The sequence below is a fragment of the Seriola lalandi genome, unplaced genomic scaffold (assembly GCF_002814215.2).
Source record: "Seriola lalandi dorsalis isolate HSWRI2012SDOR001 ecotype SW California unplaced genomic scaffold, Sedor1 jcf7180002054556, whole genome shotgun sequence".
Classification (NCBI taxonomy): Eukaryota; Metazoa; Chordata; class Actinopteri; order Carangiformes; family Carangidae; genus Seriola; species Seriola lalandi.
In genome coordinates, this window is record NW_019525109.1 from 347,287 (window position 1) to 370,336 (window position 23,050).

The following is a 23,050-nucleotide window of genomic DNA, read 5'->3' on the forward strand; positions in this document are numbered from 1 at the left end:
ATTCCCAGCTCCACTGACCCTTACTGGTTACCACAGTGTTGACAGATACTGGCACCATTAAATGAAACAGAAAAATGTTTATATTCTCTTATAATCAGTAATTCACTTTTCTTTTTTTAAACACAACAAGAATAATATTCACATGTCAATATTATGCAAATGTTATCATTAAGGTGTGAATTTCCAATTGACAGACTCAATGTAGGTGCATGCCAAGCAGACTTGCAAACACAGTCAAAACAGTGGGGCAGAAAACCAGTGAGAGCAGTACATGGTCCAGACCGGGGTCTTAACGACAGGTTTTTGAAGGCCTGTAACAGCACTGACTTTCAAGCTGGTGTTTTATTACAGAGGCTCTTCCTTTTCTTTCCTTTAGAATGTGGAAACTCTGAAATAAACATTTATACCATAAAGGGAGAGTGAATGACCAATATATGGGAAAGTTCTGATTTGACAGGTCAGGTGGTGAAACTCCTTTTATATGTTTAGTCAAAGTGGAGAGGGGGCACTGCCCTCAATTTTTGTAACTTTACAAAGTCATGCTGACTTTCCACAGCCACTGGTCAGGTCGCTCAGGCGTTAAAATGGCTAGAGGTCGAATTACTTCGCAAATTTTTCTTTTCTTCATTTCCCACCTTCCCTGTCACCTCACCTGTCTGCGTTCACTGTGGAGCTATAGCACCAGTGGAGGTGATGCATTTCCAGGGAGGTGATGAGAAAAGTGTTATAAACAATGGCCAGGACTTTTTGCTGTGATGGTAATTTAAGTTTAACTGTCCACTTATAAACACTTTATGTAACATGTTATGTAATATTTGTCTACTTTAAGACTGTAGTTTGAGTAACAAGTCCATTAGTGGCTTTGTACCGCAGCTGTGGGTGTCCAGAGGAATCACTGGGCTGAAGTTTAATCTGAGCTGTAAGATGCTCCTGGGGGACAATGTCTTAACACTGCAAATGTTTTCCCCTCTGGCTTTTTATGCATTAGGGTTAGTCAGCATTGTGATATTAAAATTGTGTGTGTGCTTGTATGGAGCACAGGTGTGAGTGGCTGTGTGTATGTTAGTGTGAGAGAAAGACTTTTTAAATAAAGAGGGCTTTCTCTAGATCATGTGTGTGACTTTCCTATTCTTATCCCTGTGTGTTTGTGTGTGTGCGTGCGTGCTGCATGATAAATTGTCATCTTTAGCTGAAGGTCTTCCCCATATTTTACCCTGCCACATCCAAATTATACTAGAATGTAAATTATCCTATTTCAAAACAGCAGTCTGCTATTATGATAATGATGGTGACAGTCTAATAAAGTGCATCCCTGCAGAGATGCTGCACGCCTCACAGCCTGTATTCACAAAGGAGAGTCACCATATTACCCAGTAATAGGCAAATTCACCCTGAAACACTGAAAACACCGAAAACGATTTGTCTTATTCCAACCTGTGATATCAACTATTGGTGTTGTATATATAATATAATATATACAAATAGTGGCTTTAAATAATGTAGGAAAGAACTGTAGATATTTGGAACATGACACAAAAAAACTGATTAGATAAATGAGCGTTTCTTTGTTCTCTTGCTCTTTGACCTCCTGTATCCCTGTTGCATTGTCAGTCTATACACATTTATTCTATACACAGTTATTATGTCACCTGCAGAGCTTCTGCTGGGCTCCTACAATATTAGCAGGATTGTGTGATTGACAGGTGTGAGAATGGCTGTGCTCTAAGGCGGCACCCCGGGGTGCAGCTCTGCTGAATTATGAATGAACGGGCTGAAGCTTTTACCTCCCTGTGTCGACTTCACATCTGCAGAGGGCTCTCTCTTATCTCCTTTCTCTCATCTCCTTTCTCTCTCTCTCTCTCTGGCAGAAACAAAGCCAAGTCTATTAAATAATAATATTATTCAGTGAAAGCATAATATTAACTACGGTAAAAGTTGCACTTGTGACAAAATTATATGAATTTTTTAGTATACTCAAAGTTATAATAAAAATGATTTGCATTATTATTGGATTGGGTGGAGTGGTAAAATGTGGAAAAATAAACCATGTATGTGAGATTTTACAGATGTTTCATTCAGCAAAGATCCTGCATAATGTCATAACTATAATAAGACTTAACAAGTTCTTGCAAATCACTTGCTTGTCTCTATACTCTAGAATGACACATACAACACATAATTCCTCTGTGTCCTCCAAATCTGTTACAAATCCCTGTGGGAATAATAATGCTTTTCCTGGGAGGACAGTTTCAAACCAATATATAAATTTCCACTCTGCACTCTCTCAGTTTTCCCACTATTTTAGATTATAGCAGCACATTTTTACACATAAATTTTAAGCACAGCAGAGCAAATGCACTATTGTGTCACTGATGCGCTATTTGGTCACGTCGCACCCAGTGAAAATTTTACATTGCATGCTGGGATGAATTTCTCACCTGTCTAATACAAACATAGAAGCCAACCAGGAAGAGGAAAGAAAACACATGGATTAACATTTTCTAAACTCATTACATCTGAAATTGTATCTAAATAAACTTGGTATACACCAAGATTAAAAAGTAGGCCCACTAACATTCTACATGCTACCCCTTCCTGATACTACAAAAATTCACCTATTCATCTGTTCATCCATTTGATTATTGATTAATTGGATCAGGAGAGACTTGGTAAACACCTTTTTGAAATGTGCTTTTCTTATGAAGATCTGAAAGAATTAAACTGAAGTGACTCATGAGCATTGAAAAAACTGAATGCTAAGTAAAAGACTCGTGACTTATCTTGAGAAATCAAGCTGTTTGTTGCATCACTAGCAGACAGCTTTAGGCCTACATCCTCGCAGCCACTGCCATCCTTTTCCCTGGTCCTTAAAACCCTCATGTCAGATTCCCAGTGTTTCCTCCATCTCGCGGCATCAGCCTGTCAAGCCTTTACCAAATCAGCTGGAGAGCCGGAATTTGTGGGATGTTGACTTGTCATCTTTCTGGTATATCAACTAATGGCCCCTATAGATCAAAGAGTGGTTTCTGGGTCTCTCCACGTGACAGTCCCCTCTGCTGCCCCAGAAACTCCAGCAGTAGTTTGTTCAGCTTCTCAGCCTCTCTAACCTCAGTAACCAGCCATTCACTTCCTCAGTCAGCCACCTTATCTGTCTCTCTGCTGCCCAGTCCTCCAGCTGTTTCTTTTTTCATGCATACCCCCTGCTGCACTACTGAAACCTAGTTTGTCATTTCCTCAATCTGGTAACCTTCTCCCTGTCTCCCCTCTTATCTGCTTCTCTGCCTGAAGTTGCATCTGTTTTTGTCTCTCTGGCTGCACCTGCCTCTCTGTCTCAGCAGGAGCTTATAGCCGCCTCTTAGCCTGTGTCTTTTTGAGAGCTTGTCTTTTCTGTTTCACTGCCTCGGTCTATTTCTGTCCATCAAGCTTTAATCTATCCTGTGTTTAGAGTTTCCTCGGGTGTCATTGTCGGTGCCATTTAGCCCATCAAAGCTCGCCTCTGTTTCAGCTCCCTGCATCTGTCGATCTTGCCTTTCCCGCTTCCCCTCCAATTTGTCCCTATTCGTTTGCCGCCCAAGTCAGGGCTGTGTCCCAGATGATCTCTCTTAAATCTTTGCCCCAGTCAGTGTCCTTTCACTGTCAGCCTGCTCCCTGTGGACTTTCCTCAAGACCCTGCTCTCCAACATCTAACCTGTCAGACCCAGGTCAGCCTGTCTCATTCTCTTCTGACTGTTTCTGGTCCAGTGATCCTCCTCTGCAATCCTGTTGGCCTACTTGAATAACTGCTTCTCCAGAGTCCAGAACCTCCTCCTGTACAGTGTTCCCATTTCATCTGTGCTCAGGAAATCCACTTGGCTACAGTCTCTGTACCTGTGCTCCCTGTTACAACCATGAGCAATGGAAATGTGCTGTCCATCTGTTAGATGTGCCACAGGCTGACACCCCAGTTACAAGCATGATGATCAGCCTTGCACATCGTTTCTCCTGGGAAAATCCTGTCCTGAACTGTCCTCAGTTTCCCGCCCGGCGGCTCGTCTCCCTCTCCCCTGTTTCTCCTTCTATTCCCAATGTGTCTATTCTGAAATACCCTCTCCTGCTTCACCTGCCTTCTAGTTCCCCCTCCTGTAGAGATCGCCCTGACCCAGTTACCTGCTTACCCAGGTGCTCCTCATTCACAAGTAACCCCAGTGAATATAATACAGAGGCCAGTTTTCAGACAGGTTTTGCAAGATTGCTGAAGTTGCTTTCCTCTGAACCTTTCCTGCCTGCCTGTTTCAGGCCTGTATTGTTTACTACTCAGATGTCCTTTTGCAAAGTTTGGCTTACCGTCTGATTTCTGGATTTATTTTCCTGGTCTGGCTGGAAATTATCCAGCTCTTTGAGTAGTGGCACTTAGCAAGGTGCTCTTTACTTCACCAGGTGAGTTTCAGTGTTTTACAGTAGGTCCTTGTTTCCATTACGAGTAACCTGAACTCTGACAGAATGACCTTTGTGCTGACTCACATTGTCAGAGATTATAAATTCTACAGATTCCTGCATCCTTACTTGATGAAATAAATATGTATAGGTCCTTGTTTTACTAGTGCAAAAAATGAATATTAATTACAAAATAAGAGAAATAAGTTGAAAGAATGCACCTGACGCACACTCGATGATTCATGAATTTAATATGATTGTGACTGAACAGTCATCATAAACTTGATTATAGATGTTAATAATTTTATTTCTCACAATATCAGCAGCTCTGTAAATAATGTATCCTGCCCCCTACTGGCCTAAATTGCACAACATTTAGCAACAAAACACAGTTTCACAGCTCTAGTTTTGTAGAACAGCAAATTTCGCTATAATATGGAGATGACCATTAAAGTACATGTGCTTTCATTTTTAAATGGTGCATTCAGAAAGATTTTTAATTCATGTTTTTGTCTGAGAGTGGATGCTGCTCTTAGTCATTCACTGTCGGTGTCTCCTGCTCAGATCTGTAGTGGAGTGGAGGGGTGTGTGCGATTGTGGTCGATAACGCGCCTTTTTGGCAAGTAAGCGTTTTGATATAAAACATTTTCATATACTACAGATCAGGGGTTGTAGGTTGGAAAAAAAGATGCATATTGTCCCTGTGGTACTTTTTTATTTTACGTCTGGTAACTTTATGGGGTTTGTTTGTTTTTATGAGCAGGTGCCACTTTGTTGTGCATTGTTTTACTCCTCATCAACTAGTGGTGTTAGTTTATTGTGTCAGTCTCCGTCTTATGGCAGTACTCAAACAATCAGTGCTTTTTGCTTTCTTTTGTTACGACTTTTATCAGATTACCCCAAAAGTACATCCCACTTTTTCTGTTTTCCCCTCTCTCTCTTTCTCTCTCTCTCTCTCTCTCTCTCTCTCTCTCTCTGTGTGTGTGTTGTATGTATGAAGATGAGGTAACGGATGATTTGTTCTCACAGTTACATTATGTTGTATATTCACACAGCTGTGAGTGCATTACTGCTCGTATTCCATGTCTGTTACCAAAAGGAGGAGGATGTGTGTAGTTGAACTCTGTTGTAGTGTGTTCAGTCTTATAGTTTCATATGGGATGTCAAACTGATTCTTCCACGTTTCAACATTTTGAGTAACCACTTCCTCTTGCTGAGGTTTATTAAAGCAGAGCCAGGAGAAGAGGTCAATGAGTCAATGGACTCTTCAGAGTTTATTTTCAACATGGCGCTGCTCGCTCTTTGTTCAAAGTTTTTTGTTGTTATATCTTCAGTGTTTCCAAATATTGGAGATGGAGCTCGGCATTTTCCCGTTTAGTTTAGTTGTTTAAGTTTTATTATAGATACCTGCTTCTTACAAGGTCTAACGTCATGATTCAGAATGGTGCTTTTGTCCTAGTTGAAGGTTTTAATGGACACCTGCCAGCCAATTGGTAAAAAGCATTTTTCATGGACAATGAACAGGCTGAAAGTGCAAGAAATAACACTCTGGCTTTAAACCATCATTCAACTTGTATACCTCTTATTGCGAAGACAGAAAGAGAGGGAGGGACTATTTATTTCCAATGGATGGATATTGATATTATTCTAAAGAGGGGTAAAGTGAGTATGGTAGTGACTAACAAAGAGAGAGGGTAGACCAGGAGAAAGTGTGTGTGTGTGTGTGTGTGTGTGTGTGTGTGTGTGAGAGAGAGAAAGAGAGAGACAGGCAGGCAGTAATGACACATGGTGACAGAGTGAGAGAGGCACACACACACACACACACACACACACACACACACACACACAAAGAGGAAGAGAGAGAGAGAGCTGATACTCAGTCGTGTGAGGGAACAGACGAAGGAGAGACCTGCTCAGACACACACACACACACTCACTCACAAACACTCTCTCCCTCACTCTCATACACTCTCGCTCTCCTCCACTCTCTCTCTCTCTCTCTCTCTCTCTCTCTCTCTCTCTCTCTCTCTCTCTCTCTCTCTCTCCTGCTCTTGCGCTTGCACGGAGCGAGAGGGGGAACTGGAAGGGAAGAATGAGGAAGAAGTCCGCTGTGCTGCGCGCCTCGTCCCAACAAATGCGGGTTTGCTGATGAAGCGCCGCTCCGGTCATCCGATCATACAGGTCGCTCGGGTCGCGCCGCATGGAAACGAGGAGTAGGCAACAGCAGACAAACAGCAACAAATAGAAAAAAAAAACTGTCAGTGCATGGGAATCCGGACTCCTCTCCCCTCCTTTTGTGCGTCTCGGCCGGTGGATACGCCGTCTTGGCTGGCGTATAAGAGCTCCCTGCGTCTCCATTACCATTCCCCACTACTGGCTTACCTCTCCTAGGCTACTCCTCCTCCTCCTCTTACTCCTCGTACTGCTACTATTACTAGAAGAGCTACAGTGCTGCTTTTTTACTACGAACCGCTCTCCTCCGGATTGTGGACACTCTCTGGATAGAAAGGTAGGACATTCTGCAGTTTTCTTTGTGCGGTTAATGATGTTAACGATGGTGAATGCTGGGGGTCTTTGCCTCTGTTTCGCGGGCATTGTCTTGCTCAAGGCAAGTTTTGTTAAAGGGAGGCAGGAGAAGTGAATGGGATGGGGGCAGTGTCGCCTCACGCAGCCCCATTTGGAGACTTGAAAGCACCATGCGTCGGAAGGGTTTGGATGCGATGTGGAGACGATGTTTCCTCACATCCTCCGTCCCCACCACGCTCTCCACACTGCGCCTTTCCTCCTCTGTGATTTGGAGAGTCAGAGAGAGAGAGAGGACCGTGGGTGCGGTGGAAGGTGTGTTTGTCATTTGTTTTTCATTAAAATGAGCAGCCAGACTCCGGAGGCTGCTTCCTTTCGCTCCAGGGGCTGTTTTTTTTTTTTTTTTTTTTTTTTTTTTTTTTGCTCTTCACTCCCACCCTCCTTCCCTGCCCTCTTCCCCTCGCATGTTTAAGTCTGCCCGCCTGCCTCCTCGCTTATTTCTAGAGGAATCATCATTACGGATGCAGAGCACGTTCAGATAACCGCGCTCGCACCTTTTATAGGCTTTCGATGTGGAAGTTGGGTGACAAACATGCGCAGTCCGGGCTGAATTTCCCCTTTAGAGATGGTAATCCTTGCAGAGGCTGAATGAGCCGGTCGGTTAAAAGCGCATTGAGAGTGTCGTTTGCGCAATCCTGCAGCCCCCCCCCCCCTCTCCATCCTTTTGCGCCAGACAGTGCAGTGCTGTTGGGAGGGGGGCGAGGGAGTGCGTTTGCACATCAGCGCAGAGCAGGTTGGGGTGAATCAGAGTCCGGACTCTGTGTTTGAGTTTGAATGTTTTTAATGTTGCGTTTCCTCTGAATTATAGACAGAACTGGATCAGTGGGATTTGTATTCTTAAAGGAGAAATCCGAAGACTAAATATTAGTTCAGCCTCTGCTTGCTGTTTGGAAAATCTTGAGAAAGGGAAATGAGCTTCACACATCACCTAACTGCTCCTGTAAACCTGGCACATAAGACATTAGAGCCGGCAGCAGGCAGACGCTTTTATATTCCCCTGATGTGACACTACAAGCGCTTCGTCTTGTGATGAGTGCGAGGCACATCGGGCAGGTACCGCCAAGGCTCTCCGGGCAATTCTTTTCCAGCTGACTTCAGTCGGGGCTTTATGGGCATGACAGGGAGGAACTGTAGCTCATCCACTGTGGCTGCTATGAAACATTTATTTATGACAACGAAAAACTGAAAGGCGGCCAGAGGTCCCCGCTGCTGTATCTGCCTCCCAGCAGAGATGGAGTTGGTCATTGATGAAATGGAAGATTTTTGTGTCGTTGAGGGTTCACAATAAAAAAGCAGGTTCAGATGAGCAGTAGGTGGCTGAGTCTCCAAAAAACAAAACAAACAACAACAAAAAACTGACCTTTTTTTTTTTTTCTCATATCTGATGCCAGATTCAGGCATCAAGCAAGCAATGATTAGGCCTGTTCTTAAAATGGTTGAGAGGAGATAATATACCACACAAACACACACACGCACAAACACACACACCACACGCACAAACACACACACACACACACACACACACACACACACACACACACACACACACACACACACACTTTCTCGCAGTGCAACAACTGCTGGGTCACTATGTTGTAAATAAATCAGTGGTAAATGGCTGAGAGGAAGAAGCAGGTTTACCCTTCCACAGTGAAATCTGTGCATGTGCATGATGTGAGTGGTTTTGTTCACATACAGTATTTTCATTGGAGGATTGTTGCCAGGCCTATTCAAGTATAATGTGACTTTTTTTTTCTTTTTGTTGCTGTGGAGTTTTGTTAAAATTAGTTTAGGTTTAAATTTTGTTTGTTTTATCTTTTGATATAAAAGCCTGACCTGTCTGAATCCATCACTCACTAGTTATTTATGTATATTGATGCAAAATGGGGCTTTTTGCATTATAAGAGTGTAATATCCCTAATTTTAAGCTTAAACTTTACAAGTATCCCTCAAAAGGGTGTTTCAGTATGACCTCATTTCACAGAAAAAAGCCTTAGATCAAATTATTTTAAGTAAGTAAGATGTAAACGATTTCTCACTCAGATCCTATGTTCTCACACACCAAACAATTGTGCCTCTTTCTACAAAGGGAACCCTGTTCACTATAGTTTACAGTAAACTGAGTCATGTCAAAGCAAGGACAGGTCATGAAGCTCTTCTGCTAATGTGATATAAAGTGAAAAATCAGGACAAAATGCAAAAGAGCTGCAGATCAAGGAGCCCCATGAAGTAAATGGCTTTTTTTTTTAATTTTCAAATCAGTTTCTACCAAATAAATTATTCTAATTTCTAAAACAATCTAATCTTAAAATGTGATGAGCCCTTTTAATGTAGCATAGCGAATACTGCAGCATAGTGAATTCTGTAGACAAGGCAGTTATACCGATGGCTGATACTGTGACCTCCATCATATAATTCAATAGTTAATAAGCTAATAGGTAGCCACCCGTATCACCCCGAGGAAGAGCTCATCAATTAGAAATCAATATTCTGATTGGTGGGTTCTCTGCAAACTCACCATCTATCAAAGGTCAATTGTAGTTGCGCTGATGGGCTCATATGTGCGACCCCCGCTGTCAATTGTAAGTCCTCAGGTTAATAAGTGGGTGTATTGCTACGTGACACTGCATGCTAACTGTTAGCCTATCAGGTTCAGTTCGGATGTGTGTGTTACACATAATGAAATAACACGAACAAGATTCCTGTACACCAGATTGGCTTGCATGGGGTCCACATGTTGTTTCTTCAGCGTCATGTGGACAACAGCTGCTCTCACTTACTGAACTGCTAATCTCGCAAGCAACATAACATGAATATATTGTACATCTGTAGCAGGGATGTGTAGAGCAGGAAACCGCTAACCCTATCAGACTGACACATGTTGTCAGCTCTGTTAAAGGCAACACTTATAGCTCAGTAAAACAAATAAGTTATTGTCATTTAAATCTTAAATCTCATAAAAATATTGTAAACACAGGAGCCACGGGTCAGTGCCAGCCTTTATTAGCCAGTACGCTGCATTTGATGCGATCTGGTGGCAGAAATGCTCGACTCCTTTTCAGCACATAAACAGGAGGGCGCTGTTCTAGCAGGGTAAAAAAAAAAGAAGCAAAACTTCAATCTGTGTTTACCCGTGATAAACAGAGCCTGCAGTAATTTTACCTCCATGATCGAAAGGAACAGTGTTTACAGGAAAACATGGGCTACTTCTGGAAAACCTGCAGAGTATTACTTCAAGGATAAAGCTACCAGTTGTCTCCAACATGGCCTCAATTTCTTTTCTTTCTTTTTTTTTTTTTTTACAGTTATTATATGTAGGCATTATGAATAATTTGATGTGGAAAAATAGATGATACATGTACCTCTTCACAAGCATGCAGATAAAATAGTCCTTGTTTGTAGATGTAGTAGATTGTATAGAGCAGGCACAACCCCCCACAACCTATAGGCCCAGTGATCAAATATGGATGGATCCAAACAAGGTTACATGCATAGCATAGTAGTGTAGCACTGTATAACATAGTGTGATAAAAGCATGTTTACAGACAATTTAAATCATGTGAGATTAATGTATAAAGCATATAAATATGTACATGTATGTCTCAGAGCGCTTTACAATCTGTACAACCTATTCAAGCCCATCCCTTTAGAACTGTTAAGTAAAACACTGATGATGCTATAAAGGCAACATACAGCCTATTATCAGCTTATAAAGTGATGGCAAATGTGTTAGCAAGTAGCGGGCTAGCATCCAGCGGGAGACAGAGGAACATTAGCGTTTGTTTGGGGTGGTATTTCTGGAGATCCAACTGATGTAAGTCCAATATTCACTCTCCTCGCGGCTCCTGGTGGAAATATCTGTCTTTTAAATGTTCCACTGTGTTGAACCAGCTGTAGTCGCTAACGTTGTCCGTCAGCAGTTTGGTGTATATGGAGGGTTTATCAGAGCTTTCTTTTTTTTTTTTTTTTTTCCGCTGATAACAGCTGCCTCATCCTGCTGAGAAGGTGAAATGAAAACAATGAGAAGAAAGATGCTAACGCTGAGGGAACCTTCTCTGTCTGTTTGTTAGCCTTCTACAAACGTCACCTTACACACTGTCAGCAGACCTGCGAGTTTTTGCGTGGACTGTATTGATTATTGTTTGTTTTTTTTTAGATTGAAAGCAAGTTGGCTAGAAAAAAAACTGATAGTTACCATGAACCGTTGACAGGTTGGCAGCAAGATACGCTGGAAAATAAACACTGATTTTATCTTGGTTGAAAGGACTGGGTGTTCAGACTGTAAGCCTACTGCCCCGTGCAGAAGTACATCTCCTATTTACCTCAGAATATAGATAGAAAACATGTTTCAGATTTTCAGAAGGAAGCAGGATGTGAGAAGATCTATCTGAATGCTGCAGGAACTGAGGCTAGCTAAGGAAGGGAGCAGCCTTTGTCCTAATGCACATCATGGCAGATATGTTTATACAGATTATACCACCCACGGCTAGAAGGAGGACTCAGATGTAGATAAATATTTGCCTGTGGATGCTTCTTCTCCTGTGGATGAATGGAGCACGGTAGATAAAGGAGGTGATTATGTGACTCTTCAGCTTTTAATGATTTTTTCTTCTTTTGTCTTGCCTGTTCATTTCCCATAGCTCATCATTGCTTTCCCACACGTTCATGTCCCTCGTCACGTCCTGGTTAGACACACTGACAGATAATGTCGAAGGATGGACGGACAAAGTGACAGGCAGTTGGAATTAGTCCTGTGTGTATTACAGTGCCAGTCTGGATCGTTCCCTCCGCCCCATGTGTAATAATATGACAAGACGTCTTGGCTCAAGGATCGGCCGCAAGGCGGATCCAGGCTAAAAGTGTTCAACATCACTGTAATGATAGTAAACGCAGACCATTAATCTTCAATTGTTTGCAGCAGTTAGTGTGTGTCTGGGTGTGGGTGTGTGTGTGTGTGTGTGTGTGTGTGTGTGTGTGTGTGTGGATGTTTTGCTCTGCCCTCACACAAACAGTGGAATATTCCTTTGGTTTTATATCATCAGAGAAGGTGAGAGCACATCTTTGTTAGTCTTCTACCATCTCATACTATGTCTCTTTTCCTCCAGACATCTTTCATTACATCTCCCTCCTTTAGTCTCTTTCCCTCTCTACACACACACACACACACACACACACACACACACACACACACACACACACACACACACACACCCTCCCCCATCAAAACACACACACACACACACACACACACACACACACACACACACACACCCTCCCCCATCAAAACACACACACACACACACACACACACACACACACACACACACACACCCTCCCCCATCAAAACACACACACACACACACACACACACACACACACACACACACACACCCTCCCCCATCAAAACACACACACACACACACACACACACACACACACACACACACACACCCTCCCCCATCAAAACACACACACACACACACACACACACACACACACACACACACACACACACACACACACACACCCTCCTCCCCCTCCACTCTCTGTATTTGCTTTTCCATATTTCTTTGTCTGTCTTTCACTCGCTGTTTTAAATTTTTTATCATCGCTTCTTGCCCCGTAGCGAGGAAAATGCATCTCAAGACAGACTGCTTCCTCAGAGCGGCAGGCTGAGGCAAGACACAGGTTTATTTTCCTTGGTGTGCACATGGTCAGCATCCACTCCTTTTTTTTTTTCTAATCATCTAAAAATGATTTTGCCGCTACGTCACTTGTAATGACGGCAATTTCTGTGCATGATTCAGTCTCTGATAATAAACATTAATTGTGTTCATGTCTTAACACACTGCCCCTGTCTTCCTCCTCGTCCTCCTCTTTTCTCTGCTGCCCGTTGGTCTAATCGGTTCCCTTTCTTGGCACCTTTGGGTGTTGCCTTCAGAGGCTCCCAGGGAATGACAGTACTGGGGCAGAGAGGGAACAGCTTGTGTCGGTACAGCACATGGTTTTGGTTTTCTTAACTTTATGTATTATGCCTTGGTTTTTGCCTCAGGATGCAGAGGTCCAGTTTTTGAGTGCGTCTTTGTTTTTCCTTTTTTTTTCTTGTCTTATGTTGTGTTCCTCTTGAAATGGAGTCAAGTTTTGAGGCTGTAACACTTGGGAATATCATGGCGGGATATCCTGAAACCTGATATTACAAAATTAGCAGCCACTGGTCGGCGACTTAGCCACTCTAGTGTTAACAGCAGACACATAAACACACACCCTTGAGTTTGGCGCTGATACCGGCCAGGGCATCAATTTTTCCCTCATCAAATAGCCAGTAATGATTCTAATGCAGAGAGGGAACTTGAGTCAGACGTTCCCACAGGATATATTCTGCAGTTGTACGACAAAATGGAACTCGAAACAGAACAGGTAATTATCTTAAGTAATCTACAGTGTTATCTCCTGATGAAGTGTAAAGCAATCAGGTTTGTGTAAGCAAACATTATCAAGGATTTGAGTTCGTGATGATGAATCTTAAGCGAGCCGGGAAGAAGAAAACACAGGAAGGGACAGAAACTAGAGCAGTGGCTCTGGGTTAATAAATGAGCTGGGTTTCATATTAGCAGCTGTGGCACTATATGCTGACGTTAGGCGTGGTATACAAGCACATCTCTAGGCTTTAGATAGGAAAAGAGAAAGGCTGATAACTGGTAGATTGCTGATTTAAATCTCACAAACCCGCTGGAAAATAACAAAATCCTCAGTAACTGCTGCCCAGGTGACTTTTAGCAACTTCCGTTTTGTTTTGTGATGTAATTCATTTTCCCCTGTACACTTCCTCCTCCCATTTATCATGCTCAGGGTCACGGGGCCACCAGAACAGCAGCAATAAAATTAATCAACCTTTGATTATTGTTTGATTAGATGGGTGTAAAGGAAACATAGAGATAATAAGCCATAAAAGCTGTGGGGTTTGATTAAAAGGCTTTTCCATGATGTATAAATCTTGGTCTGCTAAGCGTCATTGGACCTTTTAAGAGGGAGATTTTATACCTGCACAGTTACTTGAATTTGTGAGAATGAGCTGACTCACTAAAAGAAATTAAAGTGCGAGACATAAATCGCCCGTTTTTTCCCGCCTGTGGTGAATCTATCAGACTCCAACTGGAACTTTCTCTTTTTTAATGTGGCTTTCTCTCCATTGTAAAGACGCACAGGTGCTGATGTCATGAGGAGGGCGGGGTCACAGCCAGGATGACAGAGTTATTGTTGAGTCATCTTTACTGTGTCAGTCTGCTCGTTCATCCTTTCATTCACCCGGTCCAGTTGTTTATGCAGACAGTACATGTTCTTTTTCTGCTGTCATTTCAGACCTTGCCCCTCCCACCTGCCCGCCTTTCCCGCCTATAGACTCACCTTACTGGCTCCTCCTCCCGACTCACCTGCTCACCTGTTCCTTATTCCCTCATTAGTTCCCTAGTATATAAGTCCATCTGTTTCCACTTGCTCTCTGCCAGATTGTCTTTGTGCCATGAGCCTTAGCTCGCCAGCGCTCTGTTCTCTTCTTTTCCTGCCTGTTTTGATCCTGATCCTGATCATTCATTGTTTGGACCTTGCCTGTGTTTTTTGCATATTGTCTCAGCCAATCTCTTTTCACTTTGTTTGCTGCTTGGATTTTTGCACCCTTGATTCTTCACTTGTACATCTGCCTCCTCAGTCGTGCTCGTAAGAACTGTGACATTAACATTTTAAGACCTCTGACAGCTTGTTTGTAAGATTTTCCACTGTATTTTTTACACACATTGCTCTGAAGATACGATTTCATTCGAACATTTGTTAAACTTGCCCTTTTTACCTAAATGTATCCAATTATATTTACTACTTTTTTACTTTGTTTTTTCTATTATCCAAAATTTCTTGGGCCCCGCCTTGAGAATCCACTGGTGTATAGAAGCTACAGAAAACCCTCTTCAGCCGTCAGCCTGTTAGAAAAAATGACATCCTTAAGTGAAAACAACCAAATCCCAAAGCACACTGAATTATTGATCACTTGGAATTGCCACACAAAGCCCTCTGTGACCACACAAGAAGACTGTAGAAGGCAGGGAGCTTGCATTAGCCAGGAAGGAAAATGCTCGGTTATGAGCTCACTGAATTGCAGTTTAATTAAGTAGACATGTGATTTTATTTGGAAATTGATTTTTCTTAACATCTGAGCAAAACGCTCTCGCAGCACAGCTGAGCCCACGCATGGTGTGTTCAACCTAAATATTTCAATTCACCATTGGTGGACTGGTTATACATTGCACACACACACACATTCTACAGTATATAATGTATATCTTGACTGAACATGCAAACATTGATTACATCCACAGTGGAGACGTAGTCTGTGTTGTTCATTGACTTTTAAACAGTGTCAGGGCCTCACGGCTGCCGAGCTTCGCTGCACGTAATGTGAGCGAAAATGTGATTCATGCTGTGAGGTAATTCACAGCTTCATCTATGATAAGTATTGTGGTAGGAAGAAAAGCAGGAAAGTACTGATGTAACTATTGATGTCTGGTGAATTGTGCTGTGTCTGCATGAAGAGTGTGAACAGTTCATTATCAGGAAATGGATGTTGGCATGCAGGGATATGAGGAAGAAGCTTGTTTGAGGAGAGTTCTAAGCAGATCTTTGTTTCGGATCTTGGTTCTTGTTATTGATCGTTGATTTAAAAGGATTACTACTTGTGTGTGTGCAGCAGTGCCTTCTTTTAAAGCTCTAAGTTGTAAAAGTTTGTTCCTGGGTAAATGTCTATCCAGATGTGAGGGTGAGTAAAAGGAGGACCAACATCGTGTGTGATGACCAGGCAGGTACGGATCTATCGTTTGTCTTTAGGCAATGTGGGTCTGTTGAGGAAAAGGTGGGAAGATAATTATAAAGACAGAAACACAGATATCGACAAGAACAAAGCTGAACTTGCTGCCTACAACCTAGAAAATCAAAACCCTTCTCTAATAATGTGCCAGGCCACACTAGCTCTGTTTCAGTCTTAATTTCCAATGTGTGTCGACAAGTCTCTAGAGCTGTGTGAGAGTTAAATGAGTTGTTCTTCTGGTTTTGAAAATCCCGAGTAACCATAGCTCCACTTTCACCATCTGAAATCAATATCACAATGAAAATAATATTTCTTGGCATGCTAATGGCATGGGGATAGGCGATGGCAACGTCAGTCTTTTAGTCGGTCGATGTGCTGCTTTGGTTGAGATTGAAATCTCTCAACAACTATTTGGTTGCGGCTCACTTAGTACAAAAAATTCATGGTCACCGGAGGATGAATCCTGCTGATGTTGGCGTCACCATGAGGTTGACAATTTTGATTTTTAGTGAAATATCTTGAAATCTAATGGATGAATTGCCATGAAATTTAGTACCAATGTTGATGATCTCCAGAGGATGAATCCTAATGATGGTGGTGATCACTGGACTTTTGCTTTGATGCCACCGTTAGATTGAGATTTGTCATTATGAGTGAGATTTGGATTGCCACAAATTTGGCATAGGGGTGCCCCCCCCCCCCCAAGATGAATTGTCACAACTTTGATGATCAATAACATATGATTATATCAACTTGATACAATTTCACTTAAAATTGATGCATAATTATATTGAATTGCCAAGAGCTCGTTTCATTTACAGCATCTTGTATGCTGAGCCACAGGCGGTACTGCGTTCTCTTCAGTGCTTTTAGGCAGTATCAGCTCCATAGAGAATACATCGGCATACACATTCAAAATCTGTCTGCATGCTCAGTTATTCTGTGGCAGCATTGAAATGGGGGTATTTGCATTTTCTTTTTATCCCCTAAAAACCTCAGGAGAGGATGGTTCTCCGAAAGTTGAACTAAAATATAGAATCACCCACATCCTTTTCCCGGCGTCTGCTTCCCTTTCTCTGATTAAAGACCACCTACAGTATGCACATTTGTTCTTTTAAGTTCTTTAAGTTCTTTTGAATTCCCGCTGATAGCAAGTCTTGTTTATATGCTACTAATCTGCAACAGTCTTGCTTTGTGAGAAACTTAATGCTGTCCACATTTCCAGCACAATGAGGAAACATTGCTCATGGATGTATGTGTTTATTTTCTATTCTGTATAAAAAGGCTCAGAAAACAGTTTTTTATAAAGTCTACAGTTATGATTATAACTCTGGCTGAAAGCACACCTTCATACATGCAGCAAGGAGTTTTAACTAAACAAAAATATGAGTACTCTGTGCATCATAACCATACAAATAACAGTCAGATGGAATATTCAACCCACAGAAAATGACCCAACAGTGCGCGAATAGCTCATTATAAGTGGTAGCCGTGCTGAATATGCGTCGGGCTACAGGGACACTTGCATCATTGAAATTGATTTGAGGCAAATTGTTTTTTGTACATTCAATCTGTTGCCTCTGTTTATGTTCGGTGGAAGCAATTACATGGAAACTGAATGACTAATTTGAAATCTGTGTTGGGATTTTGTGGTTTCTCTGATAGTGGTCCACACAGATCCTCCTCAGTGCACCTAAATGATATTTAAACAGTTTCTCAGTGACTGCAATTGATTTTTTTTTTCTTTTTTTTTTTAACAGAGAGAAATGTAGAAAATGTGATACACAAACAAGCATTTAAGATTCCACCAATTTACAATATAAAAGAGAAAGTGGACTGACGAATCCACAGTAACAGACCAGAATGGAACCAGCTGAGTGCAACAAACATGTCAAATCTCATTTGATACGATTGAAGGTTGAATATACGGTACATTAAAACACTTAATCCATGACTAACCTTAATTTGTGTAGTGATTTATTGATTAGTTGTTTTAATAGATTAGCTTATTGATGAAGAGCTAAATACAAAAAAAATAGACATCTTTGTTTGCCCGCTGCTCAGTCAGAAAATCCAATTACTGGGTGCTGACACAATAGAAGCAGCACCGGTACAAGGTGGTACAACAGATGTGAAATGAAGACTTGTGGGGCTTATGATGTTATGTTTTTACCCGAGACTCAAAACTGTGAAAGATCAATAAACGTTTATGGTAATTTCAGAGCCCATTGTATGGGTATGCACTACTGCCTTCCTAAGTTTACCAGCAGCCTTCCTTATCTTACCTTTCAGCCTTTAGAAATACAATGTAGAAAACACAATTACCTTCAAATGATGGTCAACTGGCCACAAAGCCATCTGATTGAAGTAACCTAATTTACAACCCGGTGTTGTTGACAGAAGTGAAGCAGACTGTTATCAGAGAAAGCCACTCCTGGCCAGGTTACATGAGGATATTATTGCTACAGTAATGTGGCTGTTCCTTGGAAATGTGTAGTGCTGAGCCCAGGAGCTGAAGTTTATCTTTGGTGTGGTCATTTGAACTCGCTGCCCCTAAAAAGCTCCGCAAATCTCTTACCTGAAACATATGTTTTTGGTTTTGTGATGTTGTGTTTCTAAGGTTCTTCATGCCTGGAAGTGAACTGGGCTGTTTTTTGTGTGTCATTAAGTGAGCAGCCTCTGTGCTCATCAAGTCTGCAGAGGTGTTTCGTTCAGACAAGATGCAGATTTGACCTTTCACTGCTTACTAGATGTTAAACAAATATGAACCAAAGTTGTTACACACAGTTTCAACAAAGTGGTTTCAACTTGTTTTGTCTTTTTGCTACAACACAAAATCATGTCATCTGTTATATCTACACGTTTGAGTCTAAAGAGGGGAAATGAGAGTTTACACTCTACAAATTGCTGGAGAAGTGAAATCTAGTTTCCTAGGTACAAAAGGGTATTAAAATGATTGTAATTGCCATACTTAGTTTTGAAATAATATAGATTATTACAGTGTAAACTCAAATTAAAGGAGGGAATCAAACCCTTTTCACACAAATGTGTTACTATTCCTAACAACGTTCATCAGGTCTGTGATGGTCTAATGTGATTTCTTTCCTCTTCTCCTCTCTTCTCTCTAAAGGTTCAAGATCCTCATTAATCGTCACCTCACAGTACTGGTCTAGACGTCACCATGGGCCACTCCTCCCTCCTGTCCCCTGCCGTGAGGCTAGCAGTTGTCGCGGTGATTCTCCTCCTCAAGCTCCATCCCTCATTGGCCGGGGCCCCCCCTCAGACGAGCTTGGGTGGCTCCGTTTCTGCAGTGTCCACCAATAAAACTGAATGCAGCAAGCCTGAGGCGTGTGCAAGGGGGGTGATCCTACCTATCTGGGAGCCCCAAAACCCATCGTTTGGTGACAAGGTTGCTCGGGCGACAGTTTACTTCGTGGCTCTGGTCTACATGTTTTTGGGTGTGTCGATCATTGCTGACCGTTTCATGGCATCAATAGAGGTCATCACGTCACAGGAAAAGGAGATCACCATCAAGAAACCCAACGGGGAGACCACCACCACGACTGTTCGGATCTGGAACGAGACCGTCTCCAATCTCACCCTCATGGCTCTGGGCTCTTCGGCTCCTGAGATCCTGCTGTCCGTCATAGAGGTCATGGGTCATGGGTTTCATGCTGGAACTCTGGGCCCCTCCACCATTGTGGGCTCTGCGGCGTTCAACATGTTTGTCATCATAGGGATTTGTGTGTACGTCGTGCCTGATGGCGAGACGAGGAAGGTCAAGCACCTCCGCGTCTTCTTCGTCACGGCCACCTGGAGTATCTTCGCCTACATTTGGCTCTACCTGATCCTGTCTGTGATCTCGCCTGGTGTGGTGCAGGTGTGGGAGGGGCTGCTCACGTTCTTTTTCTTCCCCATCTGTGTGCTGTTCGCCTGGGTGGCCGACCGCCGCCTGCTGTTCTACAAGTATGTGTACAAACGCTACCGCACTGGCAAGCAACGTGGGATGATCATTGAGACAGAGGGCGATCGTCCGCTTCCTTCCAAGGTATACTTAACACACTACTACTACTACTAATACTACTACCACTACTACTTAAAGTAATCCTATTAGTATTTCCCCCTTATTACCACCATACTAAAGCTTTCCTTAGCTGCTGAAACGGTAAAATGATTAACAGCCAACGAAGGTTTCTACCACAATGATCAACTTCCGAGACGGTTTTTATCTTTAAAGCCTAATTCTGGTTTATTTCAACGTGGGTCTTATTGTCATAGTTTAAAGTTAATTACTGACCAGGCAGAGAGGGGAAGAAACACATACAGATAGACAAGCAAACAGGTTTCAAGCAAACCCCCAATTTACCCAGATCTACTTTGAAGAGAAAAAAAAGCTCAGTGATAAAATTGTCACCCAAACCTTTGGTTTTAAACTTCCATCACAGTTAATGAAACGTCTCCCTGAACCAGCACAGGCTTGCTTTCACCAATCTTTGTTTATATTGACAGAAATGATGGTCACAGCTATGAAAATAATTCCTAAGTGGTGTTAAACCACACTTATCCTTTAGTATTGATTGCAAGCAATATGTTGAGATTCACACCTGTGAAAAGCTCTAACTCTATAACTGCTCTTTCAACCACCATCATTAGATGCTGCAGAGATTGCAGTAATAACAACCTCTTCCACTACCTCTGATAACAATCCCATCTGCTGCTATTTCATCTAAATTCAGCTGAATCTAACATGCTCAGATATTTGGACTTTTCACCTGAAAAACAGGTTTTTTCTCGTAAATATTTTCTCGAAATCAATCCATGATGCTGATGATGTTACAAATGATAAAAATGACATTGTTCTATGTCTGGATCGTGCCTCATGTAAGTGTGGGATTCTTAGGAGCATTTCAGAAGCTAATATCCCTCCGTTGACTATTATAAAGAATCTAAAGAAAACAAGTCATGCTGGGAACTCTCTTTTCCAAGGGGCATATAGTTTTAGACCAGCCAACCAGTAAAAATTAATTAAGCTGTCCCCATCCAAACATGCAGCGGAAAAAACAAAGAGGCAGATAAAGCACTCTGTGTAGGCGGAAGTGGGTTCATGAGTAATGCGTATCTGAAATAATTATCAGCATTACTGAATGGAATTCTGCCAAGACAAACTAATGCTATGAAGCATCTTACTGCAAACACACACAAATGCTTTTTAAGTATTGTTACTTTTTAATTTCCTGTTTTGACTATTATCTGCTGCTTTGTACGCATCTAATTACATTTTCAGCAATGTGGTGTTGGGGGCATTTATTCACCACTTGGTTAACTGAGAGTCTCTCACTGTCTGTTCTTCCGAAATTTGAAAATTACTTGTTATTATCTCTGCGCGTTTCTTAGATGAGATTATTAAGAATCACTCCTCCATTAGTACATGAAGAGCTCTTTTCATTTCAACTTCTGTCGAAAAAGAAATCGGTGAATAAAACCCAACCAAACAGTGTTCCTGAGGGGGATGCGTAATAATTTACACGTTTTTAAATTGCCTCAAGAGCAAAAACACATTTCACCAATAAAACTGTACTCAATGGAAAATAGGATGTGTACCTTTTTTCTCTGAGGGCTATAAAATGGTGTGATTTTCAGAAACAGGTGGCTAATGTATTAACATATCTAATAAAAACTGATGCTGCTATAAAAGTGTAGTAATGTGCACAGCAAAAATGTACATGTGTGGTTTGGGAAATTAGTAAAAATATCACAAAGCAGTCATATCTTAAAACCTGGCTGAATCCTTCCAAACTAAACTCTTTAATACACATATGAACATTCATTTTGAATAATTGCTTGGATGCTATAACAAAACCAGGGAATGCACCACACCTCAAAAACTAGAGCCATCTGCCTTTGTTTACATGGTTGTTATTGATATTTAAAATCATTCTTTGTGAACAGCCACTTCTCAGTTTACCTCCATGATACCGCCAGGAGACTGCTTTAAGACTTAGCATGTTGCTCCAAAGAATCAAACTCTATGGCACTGATTTAAAATTCCTTCCTCTCTGTTCATAAGGTGGACATTGAAATGGATGGGAAGATGCTGAACTCTCATGGTGTTGACTTCCTGGATGGCCCGCTGGGTTTGGATCTGGATGAGAAGGATCTGGACGAGGAGGAGACGCGGAGAGACATGGCCAAGATCCTGAAGGAGCTCAAACAGAAACACCCCGACAAGGAGGTGAGTGGGACCTCGCATAAAATGCAATGGCAGTTTGACATGAAAAACATCCTGTCGCTGCTGCTCCTGTCAGGGTTGTTTTCTTGTATAGGAAATGAAATGACAAAATAAACAGGAACAGATGGCGCACTTTTTCTATTTCCTTCTATTATCACAGTTGAGTATGGTAATGAATGCAGCTAAGGTCTCATCACAACCTCTCAGATTAATTTGATATTGATACATCTTTTAGAAAAAAGAAAATTGCAAAGGAAATGGAGAAGCCATTAAATCAATATAAATAAAAAGAGAAGCACAGATAGTCCAGTTCTAATATTGGCAGTTCAGTCCCCTAGGCATCATAAAAATATAGGAATTTCTTATTGTTGCAGACCTTTGTTGTTAACATAGTCTTATAGTGTCTACTTAGGTCTTGATATATTGTGCAGTATACAGTTACAATATAAGAAATTATATAAGCGCACTCAATAGGATGTATGGTATTGTATAGTACTGCAAAGATGATCAATTTTACAGAACCTACCTTGACTTGGCAGATAAAAGTTAAATAGATTTAAATAGAAAAAAGATTTAAAAAAAAAAAAAACAGCAATATATTGTAGCCATCAAGCATGGCGTGATGATGTTTGTTCCAGCCTGTGCTCGTCTTATTGTTTGGCTGAGGTTTACCACTAAAAAGCATAATGGAAGCTGCGAGCATCGAGACAAGCTGCTGAAATGGCAACTCCTCTTACATGCATGAGAGAGCCTGCTAAAATAGGTTTTTACGCCTCTGCCCTCATCTCTGTATGGATTAACAATGAGGCTGATTAACCTGTTGTCCAATACTTGCTCAAATCCTTTCGCCTCACAGTCGTATTTCGACATCCAGTGCTTTGACACTGCTGCTACATTGTTGGTTGCAGTGGATCTATATCTATTGCTGAAAGGAGTTGGATCCCAAAGTTACAACTTCATTTTTGTTTGAGACC

The 23,050-nt window shown here is 41.8% G+C and overlaps 1 protein-coding gene across 2 annotated transcripts in view; it reads left to right on the forward strand.

Annotated features, from left to right (window-relative positions):
- Positions 1–6,335: 6,335 nt before the first annotated feature.
- The window catches only part of slc8a1b (solute carrier family 8 member 1b), a 140,747-nt gene continuing 124,032 nt past the window's right edge, over positions 6,336–23,050 (forward strand). For both annotated transcript variants that reach the window (XM_023415731.2, XM_087176460.1), the window contains exons 1-3: positions 6,336–6,922; positions 18,978–19,895; positions 21,915–22,079. In XM_023415731.2, the coding sequence (XP_023271499.1) occupies positions 19,029–19,895; positions 21,915–22,079 (1,032 nt within the window). In that variant the 5' untranslated portion in view covers positions 6,336–6,922; positions 18,978–19,028. The remainder of the gene's footprint in view (positions 6,923–18,977; positions 19,896–21,914; positions 22,080–23,050) is intronic.